The sequence below is a fragment of the Phalacrocorax aristotelis genome, chromosome 16 (assembly GCF_949628215.1).
Source record: "Phalacrocorax aristotelis chromosome 16, bGulAri2.1, whole genome shotgun sequence".
Classification (NCBI taxonomy): domain Eukaryota; kingdom Metazoa; phylum Chordata; class Aves; order Suliformes; family Phalacrocoracidae; genus Phalacrocorax; species Phalacrocorax aristotelis.
Window position 1 is genome coordinate 2,773,714 of NC_134291.1, and position 26,730 is coordinate 2,800,443.

General features: G+C 54.5%; 1 protein-coding gene across 1 annotated transcript in view; it reads right to left on the reverse strand.

The window, feature by feature from the left end:
* The window catches only part of PIK3R6 (phosphoinositide-3-kinase regulatory subunit 6), a 37,047-nt gene that overhangs the window by 8,472 nt on the left and 1,845 nt on the right, over positions 1 to 26,730 (reverse strand). Inside the window, exons 2-12 of the mRNA XM_075111036.1 lie at positions 14,893 to 15,025; positions 12,060 to 12,143; positions 10,864 to 10,955; positions 7,870 to 7,938; positions 7,291 to 7,423; positions 5,869 to 5,938; positions 5,271 to 5,454; positions 3,716 to 3,863; positions 2,475 to 2,561; positions 1,466 to 1,922; positions 708 to 807 (exon numbers count right to left, since the gene is read on the reverse strand). Of these exons, the coding sequence (XP_074967137.1) occupies positions 708 to 807; positions 1,466 to 1,922; positions 2,475 to 2,561; positions 3,716 to 3,863; positions 5,271 to 5,454; positions 5,869 to 5,938; positions 7,291 to 7,423; positions 7,870 to 7,938; positions 10,864 to 10,955; positions 12,060 to 12,143; positions 14,893 to 14,905 (1,437 nt within the window). The 5' untranslated portion in view covers positions 14,906 to 15,025. The remainder of the gene's footprint in view (positions 1 to 707; positions 808 to 1,465; positions 1,923 to 2,474; positions 2,562 to 3,715; positions 3,864 to 5,270; positions 5,455 to 5,868; positions 5,939 to 7,290; positions 7,424 to 7,869; positions 7,939 to 10,863; positions 10,956 to 12,059; positions 12,144 to 14,892; positions 15,026 to 26,730) is intronic.

The window sequence follows — 26,730 nt, forward strand, 5'->3', positions numbered from 1 at the left end:
CAGAGGTTGCTGGGGTGTGAATGCCCCATGAGCAGCTCTCCCATTCCTCCTCCTTCCCTGCCTGGTCCAGAGAAGATGGCAAAACATTTCTTGCAGCACTCATTTAGCAGGAGCTCAAGAATAAAAATTAATTGAAGAATGAAAAGAAGAAATACTGATTTTTATAATGGCACATTTGTCAGGACTCACAGCCAGCTCTGGGCCAGCTTAAAATATTATGAGAACTGCAACTGTTTATTTATTGCTGTCTCAAGGCTGTCAGAGGGGAAGAGATTTGCCCAGGATAAACTGCAAGGTAGTGACTTGCAGAATTAAAACTGAGGTCACAACCAAGCAGGCAAAGCCTCAGTAAGGGATGACTGCTTCCTCTAAGTGTTTGGGAGGTGAAAAAAGCATCAGTCGTTTGCTAAATCTCCCTCGATCCTCCTATAGATGGGGCATGGCAGCAGAACTGGATACCACTTGGAGGCTGTGAGTTATCACCCGGTGGGGTGGTTGGAGCAACCTGAATGTCTCTGGAGCTGATGGATTCCTAAAGCCAGTCTGCAAGCTGAGCCCAGCATCCCTCTCTTGGCTCCCATCCTCCTTGTCCTAGGAACTAGGCATTAATGGATGTGAATTCCTGCAACCCCCCGCCCCAGCTCTTCCTCCAGCACCACCATCAGCCTCTGGCAGCTGGCACGCAGAGCTGCCGAGCCCAGACTCACCGCAACGGCCAAGGTGTTTGGCTGCCCCGTCACAACCGGGACGTAGTAGAACTGCAAGTTCAGCCTGGGAGTCAGGAAAACTCGCCGTGTTTCTCGCTTCCTTGAAATTGAAAAATAAATAGCCATGTCACAAGGAGAAGGTGGAGGTAAACGGCCCTTGGCCAAGGCTGGAAGGTGTCAGGAGACCGCAGCTGCTCTGTGACAGAAGCACGTGCCCTCCATGCATACCTCCTTTGCCCAGGATGGCAGTAAGTCCCTCGGGTTCCCAAACCAAGCAAGGGGAAATGATGGACACAAGGGGTGTCTCACAGACAGGCTCTGGGCTGGTACCGGTGGTCCCCTCTGCTCCCAGCTCTGCTCCCCAGGCTGCCACTGGCACTGCGACCTAGACCCACCCCACACTGCTCTCCTACCCCAGGTGAACCTGCTGGGAAGAACCAGTTGGAAAACAGGTTTTCTTTAAGATTTTTCCCTTTTGCGTAGGAAAACGTCTTGCCTCATTTATTTTTCATTTAATCCATTCCATGGACAGAAGGGAAAAACTCCCTGTGTACACCATTTGGGCCAACAGAGCCAAATGGTGCCACGCAGCCAGTGAAGTCAGATGCATTTGGGTACAAAACACCTGGGTTCCATCCTGTCCCAGGTAACGCTGGAGCCCAATCCCATCCCCAGCCATCTTGGCTGCTTCAACAGGCTGAAGAGCAAAGCCCCCACTCTGTCCTCCCTCTCCCCAGACCCCCAAAGCCACCGGTTACCTCAAAGAGTGGTAGGCTTGGGCCAGGCGCCCCAGGATCCGGTCGTCCCCCAGCAGCACGATGCGGGCAGTGTGCAGCCTCTGGAGCGGGGCCGCGGGCTCCGCAGGGATGCCCGGTCTCCTCTGCAGCTTCACCGGGGACTTTGCCACGGGACCATTGCAGCCAGCCTGCAGGAAGGCCACGCTCTCCAGTGGTGATGTTTTTTTTTTAATGCCACCCTTCCTCTGGAGCCGCGATTGCTCCGTCTCGGCGCTGCAAGGGGTAAAGAGCTCCTCGGCTGCCACGGGTAGATCTCGCTCAATGCCACTGTCAGTGGAGAGCACGGAGAAGCGGGTCTGCTCGCAGCACTCGCAGTCTGAAATGATGTCCTGGATCTCAAAGTTGTCCAGGTCCTGGCTTAGGCTGTCGGGCTCGCAGCTCTGTGACAGTGGGCGGATGAACAGCACCAATTCCTTCCCTGTGGGCAGAAGGGAGCTTGAGGAGGGAAATACAACCAAACCCAGGCTGAGCCCTAGTCCTGCCCTATCTCCCCTCTTCCCATGCAAACCGGAGGGCCAATACTCCACCAGCAGGTCCTAGAGGAGTCACTCTTTCAGTCTCATTTCACGTTGCACCATGAAGAGAGCTCAGTATCACTCAAATCATAGAATCATAGAACCATTAAGGTTGGAACAGACCTCTAGGATCAAGTCCAACCCAACACTACCATGTCTCCTAAACCATGCCCTGAAGTGCCATGTCAGGTACTTGGGGCCCATCCTGCTGCAGTCTGTCCCACAGGGGTCCCTCCCTCACCTCCTTCACCCCTCTCCCCCCCGTCCCCTGATCTGACCCCGAGACCCCACAAGAAGGCAGGCTGGTGTAGTCAGCACAAGCCTCCACAAGTTTGGCCCTGGGGCAGTGGTTGTGAAACTCATGGCCCAAGAATCAGGACAAAATGACACATTTTGCTCAGGTTTCCCAGCCTCAGGCACCATCCAAATGCCATAGACCACCCCAGGGCACTCACAGAGCTGGTCCTCTTCTGTCCAGAGGTGAAAGCTGATGTTGGGGTTGGGCAGAGGTGTACCCTGCAGCCCTCCCAAGGGAGCATCGCCTGGGGGGAACAAGGATGATTGTAACACACAGGAGCAGACAGTTTTCCTGCACAGGTGCATGAACCCCCACCGGTGCTGTGCTTCAGACACTGGCTGAGATAGCCTGTGCTGACCCCGGGGGCTCTCCCACCCTGGCTGCCTTCTGGCCAGAACCTGAGGCTGTAATCACAGACCTCTGCTCTCACCAGTTGAGCCATAAGAAGGTACCTACGCCATCAGTGAAAGGGAGAAAAGAAGATGGGGAAACCAGCAAAGGCAAGTGTAGGACCTTGCTTTGCTGCGGACAGCAGAGAGATTGCAGAATAAATAAAACATTCTTTGAGCACTGGGCCTCCAACGTATGTGGCAGAACCTCCCTTGGCAAGCTCAGCTGAAACGCAAGGGAGGTCTCTGGCCCCACCATCACTGGCTATTTTTAACCCATTAGGGCTCTGTGAGAATCAGTGAGACAATTCAATAGCTCACTGCCACCAAAAGGAGATGGTCCCACTCTTCTCCCTGCACCACTGACTGCTCCTCCCCATATTTTGCAGTGCAACAGCCTCCAGCTCTTTTTGAGGAAGGGCTTGGGATGCAGGGACCTTCCACCAGTCTATCCCAGATTCCTGTGAGGAGCTGTGATGGATGGGGACATTCTTTATAGTCCGCGTAGCCCTGATGGCACCAGGCTGGAAGAGACCACTGCCAGGGATGGAAGGAGATGGCAGTACCGCTGTCTGTCACATCAGCACAAGGAGGTTTCAGGGAGTTGTGCACAGTGTCTCCCGAGCCTAGGCCATGGCAGGATGTATCTTACACCGCAGAGCACTGGGGAGTCTGTCCAACCTCCCCTAGCTGACACCTATGACACCCTTTGCAAACGACAGAGACATGTCTCTGAGCCTCAGGACAGCTGAATTTACAGCAGAGATTGCTACAGTCCCTTTCCTCAGGTGACGATCTACCTTCCACTGCCATGTGCGGTTTGCCATCCTGGACATCAGGCTGCTGCAAGGACCCAATCCCGGTGATGGGCGCTGCTGAGGTGGAGGCAGACGGGAGGTGGGGACGGACAGATGTAGAAGGGCAATGGTGAGGACATGGCAGTGATGCAGGGGCCTGCCAGCTTGCGCAGCTCACCTAACCCACCGTGCATGGCTGGGCAGGAGCTCACCTGCTCGCAAGGAGCTGAGGATGGCATGGTAAATCTTCTCCAGCCTCGCTGCGTGCTGGCCGCGGTCTGTGCTCGCCTCGTTTCCTGCACGCTCGACTGCCGCCACCACTTGCCGGAACCAGTGCTCGACATCACTCGTGGGCATATCCTGTCGCGAGTAGCAGCTATTAGCATCCGGAGGTGTGAAAAGAGGAGATGCTTCATGGGCAGCGCCATGGGAAGGGGGCAGGAAGAGGGCAAATGAGTCCTGCACAAATTGTTGTTTCGCAGCAGAGGGCACAAATGTCCTCCCATCAGGAATGATATCCAAACTGAGCTGAGACCACAGGATGAAATCTCAGCTGGGTGATTAGGCTGAGGTCAGCATACTGAGACATGTTGCTCAGATGGGGTTGAGAAAACTGAAGTCAGACATGGTCCGCATTAATGCAAAATATCCTGGGCAGGAATGTGAATCTTCTGTGGGTTTCTTGGGGTTTTTTGTTTGGTTGGTTTTCTTCCAGGGGGATATCGTCTATGCTAACCTTAGCAGCTGTGCTCCTCTGGAGAGCAAGTACCCTTTGTTTAGTTATATAAACTAGAACCTGGGTTTAGATTCTTCAGGAAAAGGTTTATATTTATATTGTAACACTTCTCAGCGGTGCCCAACGCCAGGCCAAGGGGCCACGGGCACAAGCTGGAACACGGGAAGTTCCACCTGCACATGAGGAGAAACCCCTTCCCTGTGCGGGTGCCAGAGCAGGGGCACAGGCTGCCCAGGGAGGCTGTGGGGTCCCTTCCCTGGAGACATTCACCCCCCGCCTGGACGCGGCCCTGTGCCCCTGCTCTGGGGGTGCCTGCTCACGCAGGGGTGGGATGGGGTGAGCTCCAGAGGGCCCTTCCAAGCTCCACCATTCTGTGAATCTGTGATCCTGTCCCTGGGGAAGGCTGGAGGAGGAGAGATGCTGGCTGTACTGTCTGCTTAAAGGTTTTTTCTGGCAGGTTTGCAGCTGACGGGCACTGTGCTCCCAGCTGCCATGAGGTCGGGCAGTCAGCAGCAGAGCTGGCAGCTCAAGTGACCCTTGGGAGATGGAGACAGCAGACACACAAAGGTGGCCTTGGAGTGGAAATTGCTGAGAGCCCCTGCAAAGTTGCCTTTCTGAACCAGGCATTTGCCTTACTGTGGCCCCACAGCTTCTTGAAGGAGCTTTGGATGAAAACTGGTTGAAACATTTCCACTGAGATGTTTTTGCAATGACCAGTGGCTCACAGAGGAGCCTGTATTTGAGCCACAGAGCCCAACTTTGCGTGCAAAACTGAAGACTCAAATTGAAAATTCAAAACCTCTAGGTCCTGCTGCAGCAACTCTTTTATATTTGAATTTTTCAGTTTAGCACCAGCTCTGCCCATAGCCCAGCCTTGCAAGTAACACTGGGGCTGCTGGGGATGGAGACCTGCAGTGAGGAGCTGGGGGGTCTTTCCACTTGCCAAAAAGCCTTTCCCCACTCCACGGTGTCCAGCAAGAGCAGGACCATCAGAAAAGCATAGGTGGTGCCGCAGAAGTGATGCCGGTTACCTGGAGGCTCCCCTTCAAGCCGCTGACGTCGCAGCCCTCGCCTAGGGCCGCCTGCATGGTGTGGATAATCACATAGCACATACACGCCCGGGGGCTCTGGGAGACCTGAGCTGCCTTCGTGTCGGTGACCAGCGCATTGCAGATGGCTTCGGAGAGCAGCTCCGGGTCGGCAAAGATGAAAATCCTGAGTGAGGCAGGATGGGAAAAGAGAGAGATGAGACGAGGACATCCCGTTCCTGACATCAGGGCTGGTACGAGCAGCTCACATCTCCGTTATCCCATGCAGAGAAAAAGGGCTGCTGCTGATACTCCCCTCCTCTGCCCTGTCTCCCTGCCAAGGGAGGCTTCCTGCCTCCCAGGACAACAGTAATAAACTGGGACACATGGGGGAGCACACAAAGCTCATTTTAGCAAGGCACCAGATGCCGCCAAATTGTGTCCCCCAAGACCACGTGCTGCCACATAGTCTATGTCCAAATTAAGGTTATGTCGGGCTGTTTCATCCAACATTAATTCAGAGCACAGGAAAAGGACGGATTTCGCTTAGAGACTATAAAAGAAATAAAAGTAACAACCCATTAGAAGAGGCGCTACTCACTTTTCCTGATAAGGGTACGGGTCGCTTTTAAGACTTTGTTCGGAAATGACCATTCTTTGGTACAAGGTACCTGGCAGATGCAAGAAGATAAACACGCAGCAGTCAGAGCATAAGAAGTAACAACAGAGCTCGTGGGAGCAGCTCGGTGCTGCTCCCGGCTGTGGAGGCTGGCAGTGGGTCTGCCAAGTCAGCAAACAACTGTTGCTGGAGAGGTGATGTAAAAGAGTCAAGAATCAGGCCCAGAGTTAAAAATAGTCAAGGACAAAGATAGGTGGTGCTACATAAAAAGAAAACCCCTTCTATTCAGGGATGATTTCCTGTATTTCCCTTCCTTTGTTTAGTGGATTATGAACTTGGGAGTGGAGTCGGAAACAGGAGGAAGAGCCCGACTCCCAGCCTCTGTCGCCGGGGCCACATCGGGGGACAGCGTTTGGGTGGATACGAAGAGCACAATGCACTTCTGGATGAGGAGGGATGTACCTTACCCTCACGGAGCTCTGGGCTGGGGAAGATACATCCACCCCGCATTGCTCAGGTGCGATCATCTTGTGAACTTCACGGTGCTCCGAGAGAAGCCCCGCTGGAGAGCCCCATCTCTCCACACTGAATTATTGTTTTATCAGAAGTCAGGTGAGGTAAAGGTGGACCTTGGAGCTCCAGACAAAGTGGTACCGGGGAAGAGAGTTGGGGTGATAGTGATGGGTTGAGACTACCAAGAGTGATGCTTTCTCTCTAATTTCCCACCAGGTTTCTCATATTTTACCTCCACCTCACAAGGTGTCTGCACCTTGCACTGTTTTAAAAGATTGCTTTTAAAGACTCTTATTAAAGAAAACTAACAAGAACTTTGTTGAGCAATGTAGAGAAAAAGGAAAACAGAGTTGTCCTCTGGCTTGCTTTCTAAAAGGGACGCTTCTCTGCAGAAACTAGTGATGGTTTTTTGTCTAAAACCTGATGCACAGGTAGTGAAGGGAGAGCCCATGCTGGACTGCCTTCAACTTAATCTCAGACGGAGCCTTCACTCTGCAAAAAGGAGACCTCCACAAAATGTACTGAGATGCCCAGGCCAGGAGCACAACCACCCTGTCTCCCATCTAGACAGAGGGTGTACATATACCTGCCTTAGATGGGCTGGGCTTGACCCGGTGGTGCCTACACTGACAGCAGGAGGACCCCAAGGTTTTCTGCCAGTAACTAAGGCTCAGCAGCCTGAAATCAGGAGAGAGGAACCCTCCCATCCAAATGCATCCATAAGACCCCCAAGCCTTTGGCCAGCCCCCTGCAGAAATCCCTGCCATGGCTCACTGCATTTGGCAAAGGCCAGCTCAGGTGTGGAAACCCCCAAAACGCCCAGTACCGTTGCCTTGCGGACCCAAGCCATTCGCCATGGCATGCACGGGCAGAGCAGAGGAGCCCTCATACCTGGTGCTGTCCTTTCCATCTTCAGCCTGATGGCATAGTCCAAACCGATGGTGCAGAAAGGCTTGGGCAGGGTGAGCAGCTTCTTACAGAAATCGTACACTCTGCCACAGAGCTCGTCAGAGATGCAAGGAGCCTGGAGCGAGAAAGGGGCAGAGAGGGAGATGCCACAGGCAGCAATCCCTACCGGTGCTCTCCCCACAACAGACCCCAGGGTGGGAGGGCACAGAGCTACGCCAAATTCAATCTGGATTTAATGCAATATAGGAAGCAGGATCAGGCCCTGCAATAGTTTGGAAACCTCCAGGGCTGTGGGCAAATGTTTTTGCCAGGTTGTGGCTTCCTGAACCACCTCAGAAAAGGGGGTCAGCTGGAAGGGCGTGTCACTCCCATCCATGTCACAGGCACCAGTGTCTCAGCCATCAAACAGCACACTGGGAAGTGTACACTTGAGTCCACCCATGATAGTCCCAGGGCTTTGCTGGGCAAGTACGTATTTCAGCACAGGAAGAGATGCTGAGTGACTTCAGGTGGCCCCTGATTTCCCCGGATCTTGCCCCAGCAAAGCCCGCGGTAGGTTACCTTTATCAAGGTGTACATCAGCGTGTGCAGCAAGGGGATGATGTAATGCCTGAAGTCACCTCGCTCCGCCTGTGGGACCAAAAGGCACAGTCAGCACAGGCGGCACCTGGCAGGGCGCTGGGATGGCCAGCAATGGAGACCAGCGCTGGGGGAGCCACCAAACCCCCCGGGATATGCTGGGTCCCGGCTGCCCAGCGGCTCAGGCACACCGAGGGAGCACGGGAATTCTGCCTGGTTCAGGGGCGATGCTCTGCAGGTCAGGGTGGGGTTTGGGGTCCCTCCACAGGCCATCAGGGTGGGCAGGATGTCCCTGGGGCAGAGAGGTCCTGCCTGGTAGGCACCCCATGCAAGCCAAGCCTTGGGGAAGGGTGCGGGGGGATGGACCACGCTGGCATGGCCACCACCGCATCACAGGGCTGGAGACTGTTGTAGGGACGTGAAGGCTCTGGGAGCTGCTGCCGGAGCATGGTTTGCACACCGAGAGCTGCGAAGCGCATATGCAGCCGTCACGGTGGCAGAGAGCAAGCTTTCCAACTGACCTCATTGAGGATCTCCTTTCTGTTGTGAAAAGTCGTGTGAAAATATAAAACCACTGGGAACTCTCTGGAAAAAACATGTTTTACATTTGATGGGTGTGGGACCAGAGTGGGCAGGGAGGAGAGATGCTCTTGCACCCCCATCCTGGCCCGTGCGAGGCCAGATGGATGCTCAAGCCAACACAGCCACGGCCCCTCCCTGCATCCTGGCTCTAACTGACAGCTCCAGCAGTGGGGATGCCCCTGGATAAACCTGGGGAAGATATTCTTATCCCAAACATATTTCCAGCACCTTTCTTCAGGGCTGCTGTGCCGATGGATCCCAGTTAAATGGAACTGTTGGCAACAAAGCTTCAGAAATTGTCAATAAAATGAATAATACTGAATCAAATTGCTGAGATCAGCTGATATTTGCCCAGAGCCCCAGAGGAACTCAAGCATAAAATTGCTAAATTATTATCTGTGGTTGGTACTGACTGCTCAGAGCTCCTGCAGTACCAGAGGGGGAAAAAAGTGACACTAAATTCCAAGATCTTCAAGGAGATGAAGGGAATTACAGATCAGGAGGCCTGACATCCCTCCTGGGCAAAGAAAGATAGGAGTAGCAGAGTGATAATAGGTATAGCAAGGAGGGACTGACATGGTTTTTGCGGAGGAAGGCAGACCTCAAGCTCTCTGGAGGAATCCCTGCATCCACAGCCGAGGGGGAAGTGGGTGTCCCTGTCAATCTGGATTTGCAAAAGCCACCTGATAAAATCCCTCCCCAAGGCACTGATGGAAGCTAAACTGCCGTAGCATGAGAGAGACACCATGCAAATAGCCTCAGGGCGGCTTAAAAGGCAGGAAACAAAGATTAGGAATAGCCTCTTGATGTTCACGGGTACTTGGCCTCCCCAGGGGCTGAGCAGCAGCTGGCCTGAGACACGGCAGCTGAGCAATGCCGAGCAAGGCGGCTCCATCCTTCCAGCTCGAAAGGAGAGATAGCAAAGATGAAGATGGTACGGGGAGGTTTCTGCACCAAGGACGGCTAGCGGGGCTCATCACCAGGGTGGGGAGGAGGAGACGGAGCGGGGAGAGGGGTGCTTCCTCCCTGCACTCAATGAGAGGGCAAAATAAGGCAGGCTCATAAGAAAGAAAAGGTGCTACTTCTACACGTGACATCTCATCAAACCACAAACCAGGTCGTACCAGGATACTAAGGGTGCTAAAAGTTTACATAAGACCAAAAAATGACAAGAGAAATCAACGAAACAAAAAAATCTATCATAAGGTTTCTGTCAAACGCTCTCAGGACAGGATACTGCATTAGATATTTCTGCTCTGACATGCTCTGGGGAGGAAATGAGCGACACAGAGGAGAAATTTCCACTCTACCTATGACTACAGCTGGCTGGGGTGGGATGAGGGAGATTTGGGGGTGGTCAGATGTGCTTTGCACTGTGCTATTTACAACCTGCGAAGGCTGGCTGCCCTTGGCTGCTGCAGCATCGAGGAGCCTGGGGAGGTTCTATCTTCTGCCCATGGCTTGTTGTCACTTTCGGGGCAAACCCTGGTCCCTGCAGCTGCCAGCTGGGGACAAGCTACAGCTCTGCCCTGGTGTCCCACAGTTTTCCACTCTCTGCTATGAGCCACAGTCCCCAGCCAGGCTCAAGGCACCCTAAAATCACCTTCACAGAATCCCAGAATCCCAGAATCCCAGGCTGGAAAGGACCTCAGGGATCGTCTAGCCCAACCTTTCTGGGAAGAGCCCAGCCTAGACAAGATGGCCCAGCACCCTGTCCAGACGGCTCTTGAAGGTGCCCAACATGGCCGAGCCAACCCCTTCCCTGGGGGGATTATTCCAACAGTGACTGTCCTCACTGTGAAAAATTTCCCTTGTGTCCAACCGGAATCTCCCCAAAAGCAACTTGTGTCCATCCCCCGTGTCCTCTCCATGGGACTCCGTATAAAAAGGGAGTCTCCATCTTCTTTGTAGCTGCCCCTTAAGTGCTGGTACGTGGGGATGAGATCCCCTCTGAGCCTCCTTTTCTCAAGGCTGAACAAACCCAGCTCTCCCAGCCCATCCTCATACGGCAGCTTCCCAGTCCTCTGATCATCCTGGTGGCCCTTCTCTGGGCCCCTTCCAGCCTGGCCACATCCTTTTTGTACAGCGGGGACCAGAACTGCACACAGCACTCCAGGGGTGGCCTGACCAGCGCTGAGTAGAGCGGGATGATGACTTCTTTCTCTCTGCTGGTGATGCCCTTTTTGATGCAACCCAGCATCCTGTTGGCCTTCTTGGCCGCAGCAGCCACTGTTCGCTCATATATCCTGAGCCTGGGATGCTCCAGGAGGGAGGCAGAGCCCTGCAGGTTGAGTGGAGTCCCCATCCCTCTGCTCCCCTGCACCCCACAGCAGGGCACACGCCACAGAGGGGCCAAGCCTGGTGCTCAGGGGATGTCTCTGAGGCAGCACTCACCCTTTCCAGCTCCTTCACCAGGATCCTGACCAGGACGGAGCTGTTACTGAGATTCTGGTCGATTTTTTTATGCAGGGTCCATCGCAGCATCCCTGAGAAGTGAAAGCCAGGAGAGGTCAGGTTGCAGAGCAGAGCAGCGATGGGTCAGGAGCAGCGTTTGGCAGAGGAATCGGCAGACCTGGGCACTGTTGCTACAAAAAATCACCCACTGGGATGGTACGTTAACATCGTTATCAGAGCTGAACCATCTGCTTAAGTCAGCGACCCTCTGCAAGGGTCAAGACATGCTGCTGCCCTGATTCCGGCTGCAGCACTGATGCATCGTACCTTTAATACTGGGAACACTTTGGAAAAAGGTCCCAGAGATTCTAGGACTGAGGGGCTGGAGAAAAGCAAGGCAGGGCAATGGACATGCAGTTTGTTTCCTGTTCCCTCTGTTGCTCTGTTTATGACTGCCTCCTTTCACCGCCCGCCCTCAGGAATTTGGGTTCCTGCTAGTCCCCGCACACAGCACCTGAACGCTGGCTGCCAATAGCTCACGCTCAGAGCAAGGACCACAGAGCAGCTCAGTTCTGCAGATGTCAAGCGTCATTCCAGACAAAATCAAATTTAATTAACTGTAAAATATTCTGTGCACTTCAAGTAAGATCGATTTTTCAAAATCAATGAAGTTTCCTAAAGCTGTAGCAGTCCAGTTGCTGGATCAACTAGAGTTTTATTCTCCAAAATGGTTACACAGGGTTTTCAACTGACTCTTCAGTGAAGAACTGAGCAGTGCGTGGCAAAGCGATACCCCCGCAGGGAGGGATGGGGAGATGCCAGCTCAGAGCTGTTAAGTGAGTTGGATGGGGCTGTGCAGTGAGTCGGTGTCAGAGCTGGGAACAGCGTCGCAAACTCTGGCATTTGATGGCCCACCTCAACACCGGACTTCCAAGCGAGTGAATGGTGTAGAGGATGTAACAGCCACGTAGAGGAGGGATGAAAGCTGCTGGGGCTGGTGCACAGCAGACACCAGGAGCTTGCCAAAGAAAAGGCAGAGTGGTGCTGGGGAGGTGAGGCCACCCTGTGTCCCCCTGACTCTGGCACCGTCTGAGAGGGGAGCAGTGGGGGGACTGGGGCCAAGCAATGCCCCAGTGAGGCAGCGCTGGAGTCAGCAGGTGCTGACCCCCGGGAGCCACGCCGGGGGTCCACCTTACCTCGGTCACACTGGCAGGCAGGGTGGTGCCCGTCCAGCTCTCGCAGCAGCGTGCGGACGCGGCGCAGGATGTCTGACTCCACCTCTGCGGGGACAAAGAGGACATGAGCAGCCAGGCCAGCACCCCTGGGAGACCGGCACCCAGGGACAAGCCACCCCATGAACGCCACCACACCAACTGGTGGCCCCTGGAGCCATACTGGAGAGCAAAGTGCTCCTGCAGGGACATGGTGGTAGAGAAGCTCTGCAGAAGGCTGCTCAGGCATGAGCTCTTCAGCGCTCCCCTTGTTCGATAAAAAAATCACACATTAAATAGAGAAGCTAACGAAATTAAACCACAGCTTGGCACCATGAAAGAGGACAAACACCTCTGTGTTTTGGCACTGCGTGGATTCAGCCTCAACCTCATACCCATCGCAACGAGCACTCTTGCAACAAGGTCTGCTGCCTGCACTACCAGCTCACCCCAGGCAGAGCCACCAGGCTGGGCACGTCAGCTCCTGCCTTCCTCCTGTGACCCCTCGCAGCCCCTCCCCAACGTGCGACCACACACCCGTGGGCCCCGAGCACCTCCTGCTCCCCCAGGCAGGGACCCGAGGTTGGCGCTTCTGCCTGGTAACCACCACACATGCCTCGTACACATCAAAACCAAACTGCATCCTGCTCTCAGCCAAAAATAAGTCTGACAACCTCAGGCCCAGTTTGGGGTATGACTCGTACGTGGGGTGATGGCTTGTGGTCACGAGTGAGATCGAATGACAGCCGGCTGGCTATGCTCACCGACACACTGCAGATGTAAAATAAAAATCAGCCCTGAAAGCACGTGGGGTATCGGCTGGGAAACCTGCAAGCTCCCTTTACCCCACCACGGCCTGTCTTTGTGTCCCTTCTTACACTGGGCTTCTCTTTTCTATCGGCAAAATGATTCTTGTTCCTTTGTAATAAAAAAAAAAAGCATTATATGACGTTGGGTATTATTAGGTGATCTCCTTCTGCAGGAAGTTGTAGGCTGGAGCAGCAAGAACATGGCCTGATCCAGGGGAGGATTCAGATGTTCGTGGTAACCATATCCCAGGGCCCTTTCCTGGGGCAGGTCCCTGCCTCTGGGTTCACCACTGGGGTCCAGACCATTGCCAGCAGTGGCTGAGTGGGTCTTGCCTGTGTGGCAAGGATGCAAACAAGGAACATCCAGGTCCTAAGGGAGCTCCAGACACGTGCTGCCCAATCTGAGTTGTCTCATCCACATGGGATTGCCTTTTGGGACTGGTGCCATTACCACCATGTTTCTGGCCCAGTTTTGCTCCTCAGTTTGCTCATTCCCTCCACACCCTGTTCTGCCACAGGTCCTTCTTCCCGAACGTCAGAGAGATGGCAGGGGGACGGTGGGCACTCATCTTTACACAAGAAAGAGCAGAGGCCGCCAGGGGGGACACTATTCGAGCTGTGCTCAAGGATTTGCCTCCAAACATGCTTCCTCAGCTCTGGAAAGAGACAAAGCCAACAGGGCCAGGTCTGGTTGGTGGAGCAGGCGGTGCTTTGGGCTTTACAGAAACAGTGACTGGGGGAGGTGGGGTGGGAGCTGGCTGGTTGAGAGCTGCAGGAAGGGGCACAGGAAAATACAGGGGGGATTTTACAGCTCAGCTGGAGGGTCAGACAAACGCTCATCTCCTGGGGGCAGAGGACCATCCTGATCATGCAGGAGATGGGGCAGCTTTGAGTTCCTGCCCTTCATCCTGTGCAGACCCATGCACCATCTCCGGATGGATTTGATGCAAAAACTGGAGACGATTTTTTGCTCTGCCACTGTGCTTTTTAGAGGGTGTGTGTGCCCGGGACCATCATACAGGGGAGCAGACACGGCACCCCAGAGTTGCTACCATTCCCACTAGCGCTGCACAGCAGAGAGCAGGAGCACTTTGGCCCTCACAGCGTCCTTGCTGCCTCCTTGTCACCAGCTCGCAGGGCAGGCAGCATGGCCAGACACGTGACAAGCCACTCTCACCCTCTCCGAGCCCAAGACTGCAGTGTTGTGAGAGGGTGACCAGGGAAATGTCAACATTTTGCTTTGGAAATCTGTATTTTCTCTCCTTTTTATTTTCTGTGCAGTGATTTTGTAAAGCTCCTCGATTTCACTATTATGTTCACTGGTTTTGCACTAGGGAGTTATGCAATAATGGACTATTTGAAATTTCCTATTCTTTTCATTTGTGTACGTTTCTAATTACCCGGGGAAGTTTTCCTGAGCACAGATATAAATACTGTCCTCTTTTTCTAAATCAAAGCAACTACAGTCATGATACGCTGAGGTTTCTTCATGGGGAGCAGAGCTTCAAAGTGCTCGTTCCAATACAAACAAGAGGTGCTTTGATCTAAAAACAGTCTCAACCTGCCAGCAACAAACAGTAGTGGCTTAGAAATGGAATAAAACGTTTCAGTGTTGATATCCTGACCTCAGGGTGCCGGGAGACCGACACCACCTTGTGAAATGGTGTGAAAATAAAACATGGGGAGAAAAACAGACATCAAAATACAATAAACATAAAACTGCTATAAAATTCAGATGCGAATGGTTGCCAGACTGGGTGCTTTCAATGCACCCCTCTGCAGCGAATCTTTTGGCTGCCTCTCAGTCGCTTTGTGCCTCATTTCCCATCTGTAGAGCAGGGTCTGCCAAGACCTTGGAAAGAGCAAGGTCTGCCCATCGGCGATGAATCCTCCTTAGATACCCACGCGTTTTATTGGAGGGTAATGGAGGCACAAGAAGGCAGATGAGGTGGGTTCATTCGGTTGGGACCCCCCCGCCCCGGCACCCCGGGGGACTCGGCACCACCCACCTGTGCTCTCCATGGCCGGGCTGAGGCTGCAGCACAGCGCGGGCACAGCGGCCGCAGGGCGTCTGCAGTGATGGGGTGAGTGCGCAACTGCTCCTCACTCAACACGGGCATGGCCTTGGGTCCTGTGTCTCACCTGTGAAAAAATAGGGCATGCTCAGCTCAGGCTGGTGGTGGAGATCAGGGTCAGCCTGGACCCCGGGCGGGGAACCACAAAGCCACCGCGCCACCATGGGTATGGGACCCCAGCGTGGAGGGTGTCCGGCAGGGAGGCTGAGCCCTACAGGCGAGCACAGCATGTCTCAGGGGCTGTGTTTTGCTGGAGAAAGCTTTGGCTCGAAGCCAAACTCATCTGAACACTTGGCCCCCAAAGCCTCCTGCAGCAAGGAGGCCCCCAGGGATGAGCATCAGCATCACCAAGCAGGGCAGGGTCGGGAACCTCATCTTCCCCAGGATTTAAGAAGAAATGTTCAGGTTAAGTCAAACTGTGTCTGAAATTCTAAGTCCAACCAGAAAAAGAAGAAGAAAAGACCCCAAATTTCCATGAGGTTTCTATGTTTGTTGTGCTGATCTGCTGCTATCCTGACCCAGCATCCCAGAGAAACACACCCTGAGGAAAGCTTGGGAGCCGGTTATGCTGCACAGGGAAGCCAGCCTGGAGCCGGACAGCTTCCCTTGCCCTCAAGCATTGTTCTCTCCAAAGAAAGAGGAAAAAAAAATAATCCCAAGAGCTGAGGAGGAAGGAAGGGAGATTTGCTTGTGACACGACCACAAGCAGGCTGGGGAGCCGGCACGGGGCAGCCGCAGGGAGGCAGAGGAGATGCCAGCATCTTCTGTGTGAAATACCACCACTGAGATGCTCAGCTGTAGTGACCTACCCCGCAGCTGGGTCCCTCCCAGCCCGCAGCTCCGGTGCCTCGTGGTCCTGCCCCCTGCCATGCCCATGGAGAGGCAACATCTCCCCCCATGCGTAGCTCTCTCCTGTCTCCCCAGCCACGGGCATGGCGGCCACCACAGGACCGCGCTGCCTGTATTTACAGCCTGCGTGAGCTGCAACACTGCTTTCGACACCTGTAGCTTGAGGCTTTTCCAGCCTGCAGATTTTGCCCTATCTTCTTGCCTTTAGGGATGGAAAAAATACCCAGCCCATAGCTCTGGATTCTATGATTTCCTTAAAACAGCCACATTTGTGGCTGATAACAGGGAGGCCATGTCCAGTTGTCCCCAAACCAGGGCAGGCAGCACTAACAACACAGTCCCATCAGTCGTCTGCATCCCTCCAAGCACAGGCAGGCCGTCAGCCCACGCTTGTGCGCATGTCTTTGCTCTATTTAGGATTTGCTCTGTTTAATTTGTAGATTTAGGACCTAACTCTACCCAGGTAGGCCCTAAATATATAAAAATCCATCACCAAACCCAACAGCTCTGCGGCTGCAAGGGGAGATGGACAGACATGTGCAGGAACACCCCCACCATGCATCACTCGAGCCCCAAGAGCATTCTGCCCTCAGTAGCTTAAAGAAGCTCATTAAAGGTTTCCTGCAGCACGCGAAGTTTTCAAAACCCACCCCAGAGCCGTGTGGCCTTTATTTCTGGCCCTGGGGCTGGATAACAAGGCCTGGCGCTGAGCCACCACGGCGGATTTCCACTGCCCGCCAGGCAGGAGCGCCATGGGGGCAGCTCCCGGCCGCAGCTGAAAGCGGAGGGGAGAAGGGAGGTGAGGACAGGGGTCCTTGTGCAGGCCAGGGTCTTACTATAGCAAAACCTGTGCCTCTGCCTGCACAGCTGGCAGGCACCTTGGTCCAGGGCTGGGAGCAGGGTGGAGATGCCAACCCCACCCTGGCTCACCTGGATGCCTGATGCTGACCTGGGAGTTGCATCTCAGTGGCATATGGATAGCGCTGTGACGATGGACGTGCCCTTTCCTCCAAGGTGACCGCCCCAGGGGTGCACCATAGCAGAGCAGAGGGTGTCTGCTAAAGCCAGCAAACCATTTCCCCCTCCGCACCCCATGCTGACGGCAGCAGCTCTGCCTGCAGGTGAGTCGCGCTGCTGCCCACAGGTTGTTCCTGCCTGTGGCACAGCCACTTGCCTTCCCTGCTCCCACCCATGCCGCCACCCCTGGCCAGCAACCGGATGGCTCTCTGGAGATGCTCAGCACCCTGGGTGCAGAGTGATGAGCAAGGGAAGGATGCTCTCATGCCTTGGCCGCAGCCGGCAGTAGCGCTGACAGCCCCCGCCATGCATCAGGCGTATGATTGCGGACAAACAGAGCTTTGCTTCTGCAGGCAGAAATGAGATGTGCCTCCTGGTATGCTGGGGTCTGGGCCAGAGGAGGAGAAGATCAATTAATCCTCCTAGTTTCAAAAATAACAGATCACACTCTTGAATTAACAGCTACAGAAGGAAAGTGAATGATTCTCCTAATCCCTTGCATGCATAACAGCACCAAATACCATAGAGCAGTGTTACACAGCCCGTGAGCTGGTTGGCACCATGGTTCTCAAAATGATATTTCCTGCTGGGAAAAGCACTGGGGTCCCCGATGCTGTGGGGTGACCCACGCCGCCGGTGGTGAGCAGCGGAGCCGGCTGCGCGCCGGGCTCCTCCGGTGTGCCTGCGGCGGGCCTCGGGGAGACTGCCTACCAAAGTGAAACACAGCCTGCTGCTAATTGCATCGGTGCTTTTCCACATGCACATCCTACCTGCCCATGCACGGGGGTGGAGCTGGTGCCCAAATGTGGAACCTGCTTGCCAGCACTTGGTTTCCAGATTTAGAAAAGGACTCAACAATGCAAGAGCAATGTGAGCTCCTCCTGCCTGAGAAACCTTGGTTCTCAGTTCACCTGCCTGCTTGAAAAGTGCTGCCTTTCCTCTCTGTCAGCAAAGAGGAGCTGAGACTGCATCCATAGTCCACCTGCCTGCTTGGGTCTCCCAAGAATATTCAACATAAAATGTCAAAAACTGGTCTCCAGCATATTCAAAGTCCAGTCACACCATCTGTGGGAGGACGGGTAAATGTCGTATGACTACAGGCATGAAAGGACATACATGGAAACAAGCTGGTGAGGAAGACTGGGGTCAGCCTGGTTCCTGCCAGGCACTAGCTGCTGGCTTGGCCTGGCCGTAACCAGCACAGGGACCTAAATGAGCAGAAAATCCCCCATTTTCACTGAGGATGTTTTCTGCCTGCTTTGTTCCCCAAGGGTGAGGGTACCAGGGCTACCACAGGAGGAGGAGGCATGCAGGGCTGAGGATGGGAAGGGCTGAACAGCATCAGCCCCCGTTCAGAGCAGTTCAGACAGCAGGACCCCATTTGCCCTCCCCAGCCACGACAGACGGGTATGTCACCTGCCCTTCCCTCATGGGCTTCACCAGGACTTTCCCGAGAGCAGTTGGCCCTGCAATCAACATGACACAAATCCAACCCCAGTAACATGGCGAGGAAGGCTTTGAAGATGCAAGAGCTTGAGATGTAACCAAGGACTAAATTCAGCCTTTGTGCGGAGAATTTACAAACAGTTCCTCGCCCGTGGAGATGTAGGCTGCTCCCCAGCCAAGGTGCATGAGTAGCTTTTGAGTGACATGAATGAAGCCAGGCTGATTTATGCCAGATGATCTGACCTTGGCACCTCTTTGGCTGAGCAGAGAGGGGCAGGGAGCAAAAACCCAACCTACGCACCCTGGAAAGGGGACTGACAGCCCCTGCCCTGGCAGAGACACTGCTCTGGGCAGAGGCTGACCATAAGGGATGAAGCCCATCACCTGGCAGGAGGGATTCCCTGAACACCACCTAGAAGCCATGTGTAACTGCAGCGACAAAATAACCATCTGAAACTCCAATGACACACTTAGAGCTGCTGATTGGGGTGAAAAAGCATTTTAGCAGGGGGTGTGTAGAACTGCAGGCACACACCAGCAGCGCTGGTGTCAGAGCAGTGGGAGATGTCACCCATTGGCGCCCAGAAACCTGGGGTGTAGCAGGATCCCTATCACTGCACCAGGGTGTTTCTTGGCCTGCTGAGACAGGATCAGTCCCCAACACCCATCCAGTGCTCCTCTGCCTGCCAGGCTGTTCCCAGGGCGCAGCAGCCATAAATCCCCTGGAAGACCAGATACGACACACTGGGATGTGATGCTGGGATGCTGGGACCACTCCTAACCTGGAGAGGATGGAGAGGGATGTCCCTGCATCCCCAGCATGTGGAGACAAGTCCCTTCTTGCTGAGTCCTTTGCCACCCCTTCTGGTCGCAGAGCATGGGGCTAAAGACCTTGATTACAGCCACCTCTGCACTTTGTGCCCACCGAGCCCTGACCCACCACGTGCTGAGAGCCAGCCGGGGGGGCACCACATGCCCACAGCTTGCTCAGGCGCTGCGTGGGGATGGCAGGTGTGGAGACCGTCTAGGCTGCATTGCAGCCCCCCCTTCTCACCCAGGGATCTGGGTGAGCCAGGTCCCCTCTCCCAGGTTTGCACTGCTGGCCTGGTGTCTCACACAGGGACGCTCTCAGCCAAGGGCACTTCACCGAGTCTCTAGGACCAGACCCTCAGCATTAACTGCACTACGTCCCCCCATCCCAGCACAGCAGACTGGGATTGCTGCTGCCAGCAAGCGTCAGCGCAGTCCCCAGAGGAAGGGGAGCACAAGACATCGGAGCCTCCCACTACAGACAGCCCTCTCTGCCTGCCTCATCTCTCCTGAAATGCCTGATCCCTGCCAGAAGTAGGGGGGATATCGTCCCCATTTCTGGGGATGGACTCTGCACCCGTCCTACTGCCTGGAGGACTAACTCACACCCCTGCAAGAGAGAAGGTCACAGGCTTTCACTTGGGAGCCCCTGCTCCGCTCCCCCAAAGGCTGGAGGTAGGATCCCCCATCACAGCCTGGCCCTGCAACACCCCCGCTGTGAGTGGGAGCAGAGGGACCAACACGAGGAAGGACCCTGTCCCAAAGTTGCCCGGCTCCAGGCTGCACTCACCTTCCCTTGCGTCCTTCCAGCTCCCAGGATCACGGCTCCCTTTGGGGCATAAGACCATCCCAGCAGGCACATTGTGAGGAGGAGGAGGAAGAGGGAGGAGGCGGCAGCAGATCAGGCGCGGCCAAAGGGCAGCGGCTCCTGGGCTGAGGTGCGGCACGTGGGAGCTAGACGGGGAAGCAGCAATCCCCGCGGCATCTGCACCAGAGCCCGTGTACACCGCTGAACAGGGACGGGGCTCGCTTCTGCTCCCTGTGCATGTGTCTGAGCTCACCGGTGCCACAAGCTTTCTACTAGAAACAGGAAGGGCTCACAGGCTCCAGCCAACACACATGACCATGAGGAGATGATAGATGAGTTGAGGGGAAATATGACGGTGCAGGGCATAAAAGCAAGCCCTGCAAAAGTGCTGGTGAGAGGCAGAAGCTGCTCAGTTCCCTGATCCGCACCCATGAGGGCTCCTCTGCTTTCTGTCCCCCTCCTCCCACCTTGGATCTCTTCCCTTCCCTGCAGCAAACACGAGACACATTTCATCCCATAACTGGTTATTTTGCTGTCTGCCAGCTCAGCAAGACCAGAGTCTTCTCTGCATTCATCCCACTTCTTTGCAGAGCTGCAAATCCCTGCTTCCTCTCTGCAATTCTTAAAATACCCATGGTATCAGCTGTATTTTATTTCATTTGCAGGAAAAAAAAATTAAAAAGGAAGGGCAAGAAGGGAAGTCACATTCCTCCCTTCAGTTTTCGATAACTGTGAGGTTTTTTAGTTAAAAAACCTTAGTGACTCAAAAGCCACCTCTCCCAAGAGTTTGGGGTAGTTATGGGAACCATCTGGCTATAGTCTTAAAAATGAAGAACTTCACATTGAAAGCACAGTTCACCCTGGAAACTGGCAGATAAGACTATGGATTAAAGGGCTTTGCAGCTTTATCCTCCTTTCCCAAACTACCAGGGTGATGGAGGGCGCGTGAGCAGGACCTGGCTGAGCACCCCATGAACCCATCCTCAGTGTCCCTGAGGTCCCAGCAGTTAATGGGGATCCAGAGGCAGGGAACAGTTTGTGACAGCTGCTCTGTTTTAGTTAACGCAAGATGAAGTCCTCCACTCTGCCTCCCCCCTCACCTCTCCATCCTCCCAATGCTCACCCCGTTGAACCACCTTCCTCCTGAGCAGAAGCTCCCCTTTTGGTCATGCTCTGGCTCAGGCCTGCACAAGGAAATAGTCACCTTCCTCCAGGGTTTTCCCCTCCCTGGTGCTTACGGCCAGGGAGGCATGGTGGGGAGACCACACCAATACCTTCTCCTTTCTCTGAGGGCTGGCCATGAGCAGGACAGACAGCAAAGACACTGTGACAAGGCAGACTTCAGCAGATCACGCATTACTCTGCTTTTTGGATGTGCCCGGAGGGTCCCAGCTATGGCTGGGTGGGCACCACCAGGCTCTGCAGACAGAAGGTCATTGGACCCTGTAGGGTCATCAGTCCCTGCTGCACAGAGACCAGGCTGCTCTTGTCCTCCATGAAGAAGGAGCCATGCTCACTCTGCCTTCATTAGCCCTGATAGGTTCTTTTAATTATAACATGGGCTAGCACCCTTATGGGTGCCAGGACACATCACCTGCAGTCCCAAAGGGCCTTGGTTCAGGCTCTGCACTATGCGGTCCCACACCAGCGGAGGGCTTGCCTGGCCACCAGCCTCCGCACACCCTGAGCGGCTGTAGCCTGAGCAGAGACAGTCAGAGCAAGGCGCCGCATAGTCACAGCCTCACCACCAAGAGAGCCGGGGCGTTTTCAGAGGTGCTGCCAACACGCTGCCAGCAGACACCCGAGAGCCTCTACGAGTTGCAGGGGAATCCAGCCTGACCAGGACCACAGCCTGGTCCCAGGAGGCCACCTGGGCCATGTCCCACCCCCGCAGCAGCCCAGCTCCCCCAGCCTGGTCCATTCTGCTGACCATTACAACAAAGCCCAGCCAGGCAGTGGGAGTGCCTACGTAGACTGGTGCACCTGCTGGAGGAACAGTACAGCTCTGCAAGAAAGCACCTCCCTGTCCCAAGGAAAGGATATTTCCCTCTTAGCTCCAACCCATGGCAAGGGTTGAAGCTTAGTCCTTTTTAAGCCCTCAGTGTGAGAGGACACTGGGGCGGGATTGAAAATCCCATGGCAGAAGGATGGAAATGTGTCCATCCACATGAGTCATCTCAACCCTATCATACACAGTGGAGAGAAGCGACCCAGGCTGTCCCCTGGAAACATTCCACACAGGGATGTACAGCCTCCCCTAAAGACCTGCTGCTCTGTCTCACACATCATCAAAAGCTGGCAGAAAACATGAAAACCCAAAACTTCTAGACAAGGTGAAACACAGGACACACAGACCAAATGACGCAGAAATATCTGACGCCACGAAAGAAAACCTAAAGCCAAACCCTTTGGCGGTGGAAGCTGGGCTAGCAGCAAGCGGGCGGGCTCCCTTGCGAAGCTTGGTCGCACCGTCCTGCCCCGGCCCCCCAGCGTGCCCGGGTATGCTCTGCTGCCCAGCACACCCTGGCTGGGGTCCCGAACACCATTGCCTGGAGCTGTGCTGACCACGGCCAGCCCTGGGGAATGTCCCCTCTCCCACCTCCCCGCTTTGCCCGAGGACAGCAGTGACACAGCAGGGCAAGCGCAGCCCATGGTGCGCACATGCTCGCTTTCTTAGAGTTATATTTAGTCCTGCTGCAAAGCCGGTCTCTCCATGCCTTCTGCAGCCCTGTATTTAGTTACAAATTCACTACATGGGTACATCTGAGGTTTCCTGTGGTTGTTTATCAGCTCGACTACAGACACTCACAAAAAAACCCCCCACGTATTGCACAGGAACGGAGCATGGAAAGCTGTTCCCCCGGCTGCGCTCCCCCTCTGCCCTCTCCCCCATCCCACCACCACTTATCACCCCGATCCCAGCTCTTCCCATTCCTGCAGTGGACACCCCGGCACTCCCAGTGTGAGGAAAGGATCATACAAATACCATCGGCAGCAGCGAGCTGTTCAGTGCTGGAGCGTCCTGAAGGGAGACGCGGCAAGTGCTCAGCCGTAGGGAAGACACATGAGCACATGTACGCGCAGTGTTTCGTCATGAGATGACAGATGTCCTGCAGAGCAGACCAGAATTTGCCACCCCCTCGTGCTGCCCTCCCCCTTCGCACTGCAGTTGCCTTCAAGTGAGATCGGTTATGAAAGTAGCACATCAGAGGCTTCGTCTAAAGTTACAAAGCTCTCGCTCTGGGGTGGCTGCCCAGCCCGTGTTTCCTTCTAGCTCTGGTGAGAGCGGCTGGAGCACGAGTATCAAATGCGAGCCGAAGGGGGATTTCTGCACTGTGTGAGTGGAAGGGCGATTTCCCCCAAGCCAACCTGAGTATTGGACATTACATCCTCAAAACTGCAGCCGACAGCTCCTGAAATGATGTGCACTTGCTCCTCCAGACCAAGAGTCATCGCTGACACCGGGACAAACTGATGCTGCAGCAAAGTCTACTCAGGGAGTCCATCAGAGGCAGGTTTGACATCCTGTTTGCACCGTCCTTTTAAACTATGTCCATCTGCAGCAACTATTTTTGGCCCTGATCCTGACTGCACAGCTCAGGTAGGAAAGGGGGGACAAATGCATCTTTCTAGCCTCCAGCCCTCCTTACTGCCCAGGGTCCAGCAGCTCCAGGCTCCCCCGCGGACCTGAACCATGGCCAAGGGTAAACATGGAGGGCAGGGTCTGGCTCCATCTCACCTTACATCAGCCACCCCAGCGCAAGGTGTCTCAGTTAAATGAAAACTAAGCAAAACTTTCATTATGAAACTCAAAAACCACATAAAGATCACCCGCTAGGTTGTGTTTAAGAAGGTTATTTCTGGCCCTGTTTGGACAGGCTGCCAGGGTGGAGACCTGCAGAAGAGGCGGGGGGACCACGCGTGCCTGTGGACCAGCCTGGAGCCCCTCTTCTGGATTGATTTTCAGTCTCTGCTCAAAACCTGGCAGGACCTGTGGTTTCAGGCAGCCCTGATATGAAACCAGATGCTCTCCCTCAGGCTCTCACTGCCAAGGAAACGCATCTCAAGCTCAGACTCTGCTTTCCAGCAACACTTTGCTGTGCTGCTTGCCTGCTGGCTGCTCCGGCAAGGCACGTCCCTGCCAGGAGACTCATGCCCATGGAGGGAGAAGGCGAGAATGGCTCTTACAGCTATTGCACTAATGAAACACCTTCACAGCTCGCACTGCAGCGGACGTTAATCTGCCCATCAGCATTGAATGAGCCCTGAAACCCATTACTAAAGCTGGCGTGGAAGTCAAGTGGCTTCCTGGACACTAACGACTCTTTGGAGACTTCCTCGCCAACGTCACATTTCATTCTTTCTAAGGAAAGAAACGAGTTTTCCGGAAGCATCAGCTTTTTAGATTTAGCATCTCTCTTTCTATTCCCAGAGTCAGCTTTGGAAAAAACAATGAGAGGGAAAAAATAAGTGCGTTTTGAAAACCGCTGCCAGGTTTGCTTGCACAAACAGCCCAGGCAAGTGCTGCCCACCTGAAGGGGGGAAATAAAAGTGGACAGAGCTCAGGATCCCAAATGTGGCCAGCCTGGGAGAGGCCAGGCGGGGAGCTGGCTGCTTTCTTGAGATGGAAGGGGCTGTGGGATGGCACAACTGCTCCCTGAGTCCCATTCCCTGAGCAAGGCTGCCTTTGTACAGTGCCTTCACCAGCACAGTCACTGCTGGTACAGCCCTTTCGCTCCACAGACATGCTCTGCGTCACCAGCTGGGAGAAAGCAGCTGTGTGCTGACAGCAAATCCTTTACGCCTCAGAAAGAAATTCAGGGTTTGAACAGCAGTTTCAGGGTGGGTTCGGCATCTTGTGCTGTGGAGCGAGCAGCTCCTATGGGGCTGCAGTGAGATGTGCTCAGGCAGGGGCTCACGAGCACGGTTGAGCTGGCACCACGACATCACGTTGCTGGTCCTCGCAGCCCTCCGGCAGTGCAGCTGGTGGTAGCACATGGTACCCATCTGCCTTGCCTGACCACAGGCACACTCTGGAGGCCAGAGGGTGAGGGACCACCGTGAGTGTACCTGTATCCAGAAGCCTCGGTGGTGAATCCAGCGCTGTTGATAACTTAGGTCTTTTCTGCCCCAGGTGATACAACAGTGTCTCAGTGCCCAGCTCTGCGCAGGGACACACTGCTGTTCCTCTCCACAGTGGAGGAGATTTCACCCGGCCTCTGCTGGAAGCTGCACTCGGGTGACCACATCTGCCCAGCAGTGTCGGGGAGGACACTGGGGCTCAGGAAGGGCACAGGACAATTGCCCATGAGCTTGGGGGAGTCACCGGAGGAGGGTGACGAGAGCCAGAGTGACCCCAGTATGTTGTGCATGGCACCTTCCCCCAGTGTCAGGAGATGACCGGGCTGGTGGTGTGCACTTGGCATAGCCCCAGCAGTGGGGAACAAACAACGTGACAACCTCTGACAGGGCTAAGATGGAGCAGGAAGAGAAGCAAATGAGCAAGGAAGGGGTGTGTATATAATGTTGCACCAGGAGGACAAGGTCAATAACGAGATTTAATTACATGGTATGGGCAACAACAGAAATGTCTGCTTTCAGTAGGACCATGGACATCCCCCAGTAGTGCCAGTCTGGACTGAAGGATCACACTAGAGACTCACCAGCAAAACCTGTCCCAGCACAGATCACTCATACAACAGTTCCCTTGGAGAGCTCGTGCCCAAACCATGCTTGATGGACGGTGCTGTCTTCAAGGCATGTCACACCTCAAAATAGAAAGACGTGACTCAGCCAACACGGCATCTGCCTTCAGAACAGCCATTAACACCACCAAAGTGCACGAAAGCAAGAAAAGCAACTGGGAAAGCAGCTCCCGAGAGCCCCCACGTCTGGGTAGGGGATGTGGTAGGTGTTAGGAAGGCTGGACACCACCAAAATGAGAGTCCTCTTGGGCTAGCTCTTTCCCAAACACTTGGAGCAGAGGAGCTCTCATTTCTTCTGAAAATCAGAGCTCCCCACTGAGGCTGGGCACATGGGGGATGCTGGGGAGGGGTGCTGCTGCTGCCCACATCCCAACAGCCGGCTGCAAACCCTTACGTTGGTGATTGATAAAAGTGCTTCATGGCCCACCCCATGTACCAGAGGGTGGTGGGGAGGTGGGAACTCAGTATATCCCAGTGAGATGGTGCTCTGGGCATCCCCCAACAAAGGGGCTACAGGCAGGCTTCACATCAAGGTCCCTGTCACCAGCAGAGCAAGACCATGTCCAACACAAGCAGGTCTGGTCTTAGATGGCATCCACAGGTCTCCCAGAGGGGAACCATCAGAACACAAGAGAAAACAGAAACTGCTCTAATGGGGATATGCAAGTCGGTGCCTAGCAATGGGAATGGTGGCCAGTCACTCCCCCACAGCCCTTCCATGAAGCAGAGGTATCTTATTTTTGTAGCAAAAAAGAAAGCAATGTTTCTGTCATACAATAACCTGAACGTGTTGTCCCATAAGGTCCAGGAAACCCCAGTAAAACCATTGCTAGCTGCCCTGTGCCATCTCACCTGATGCAAAGAAGTCTTCTCTGTCTGATTTGGGGCCATCCAGCCAAGAATATGGCCATCCCAGACTGATGGACAGGCAACAGACAATGAAGTCTCATAGCTCTGTCTCTTTAGGAAACAGGACTAAAAGAACCAAATTATATGGCAAGCTATTTTGGGGTAGAAACACCGTCACAGCTGATCTTCACAGCAGCCCTCCAATACTTGATGTGAGGACAGCCCCGTGCCAGCACTGATCTTACGGCTGGTGGGGAGAGACTGCAGGGCAGAGCTGTACAAGCAGCG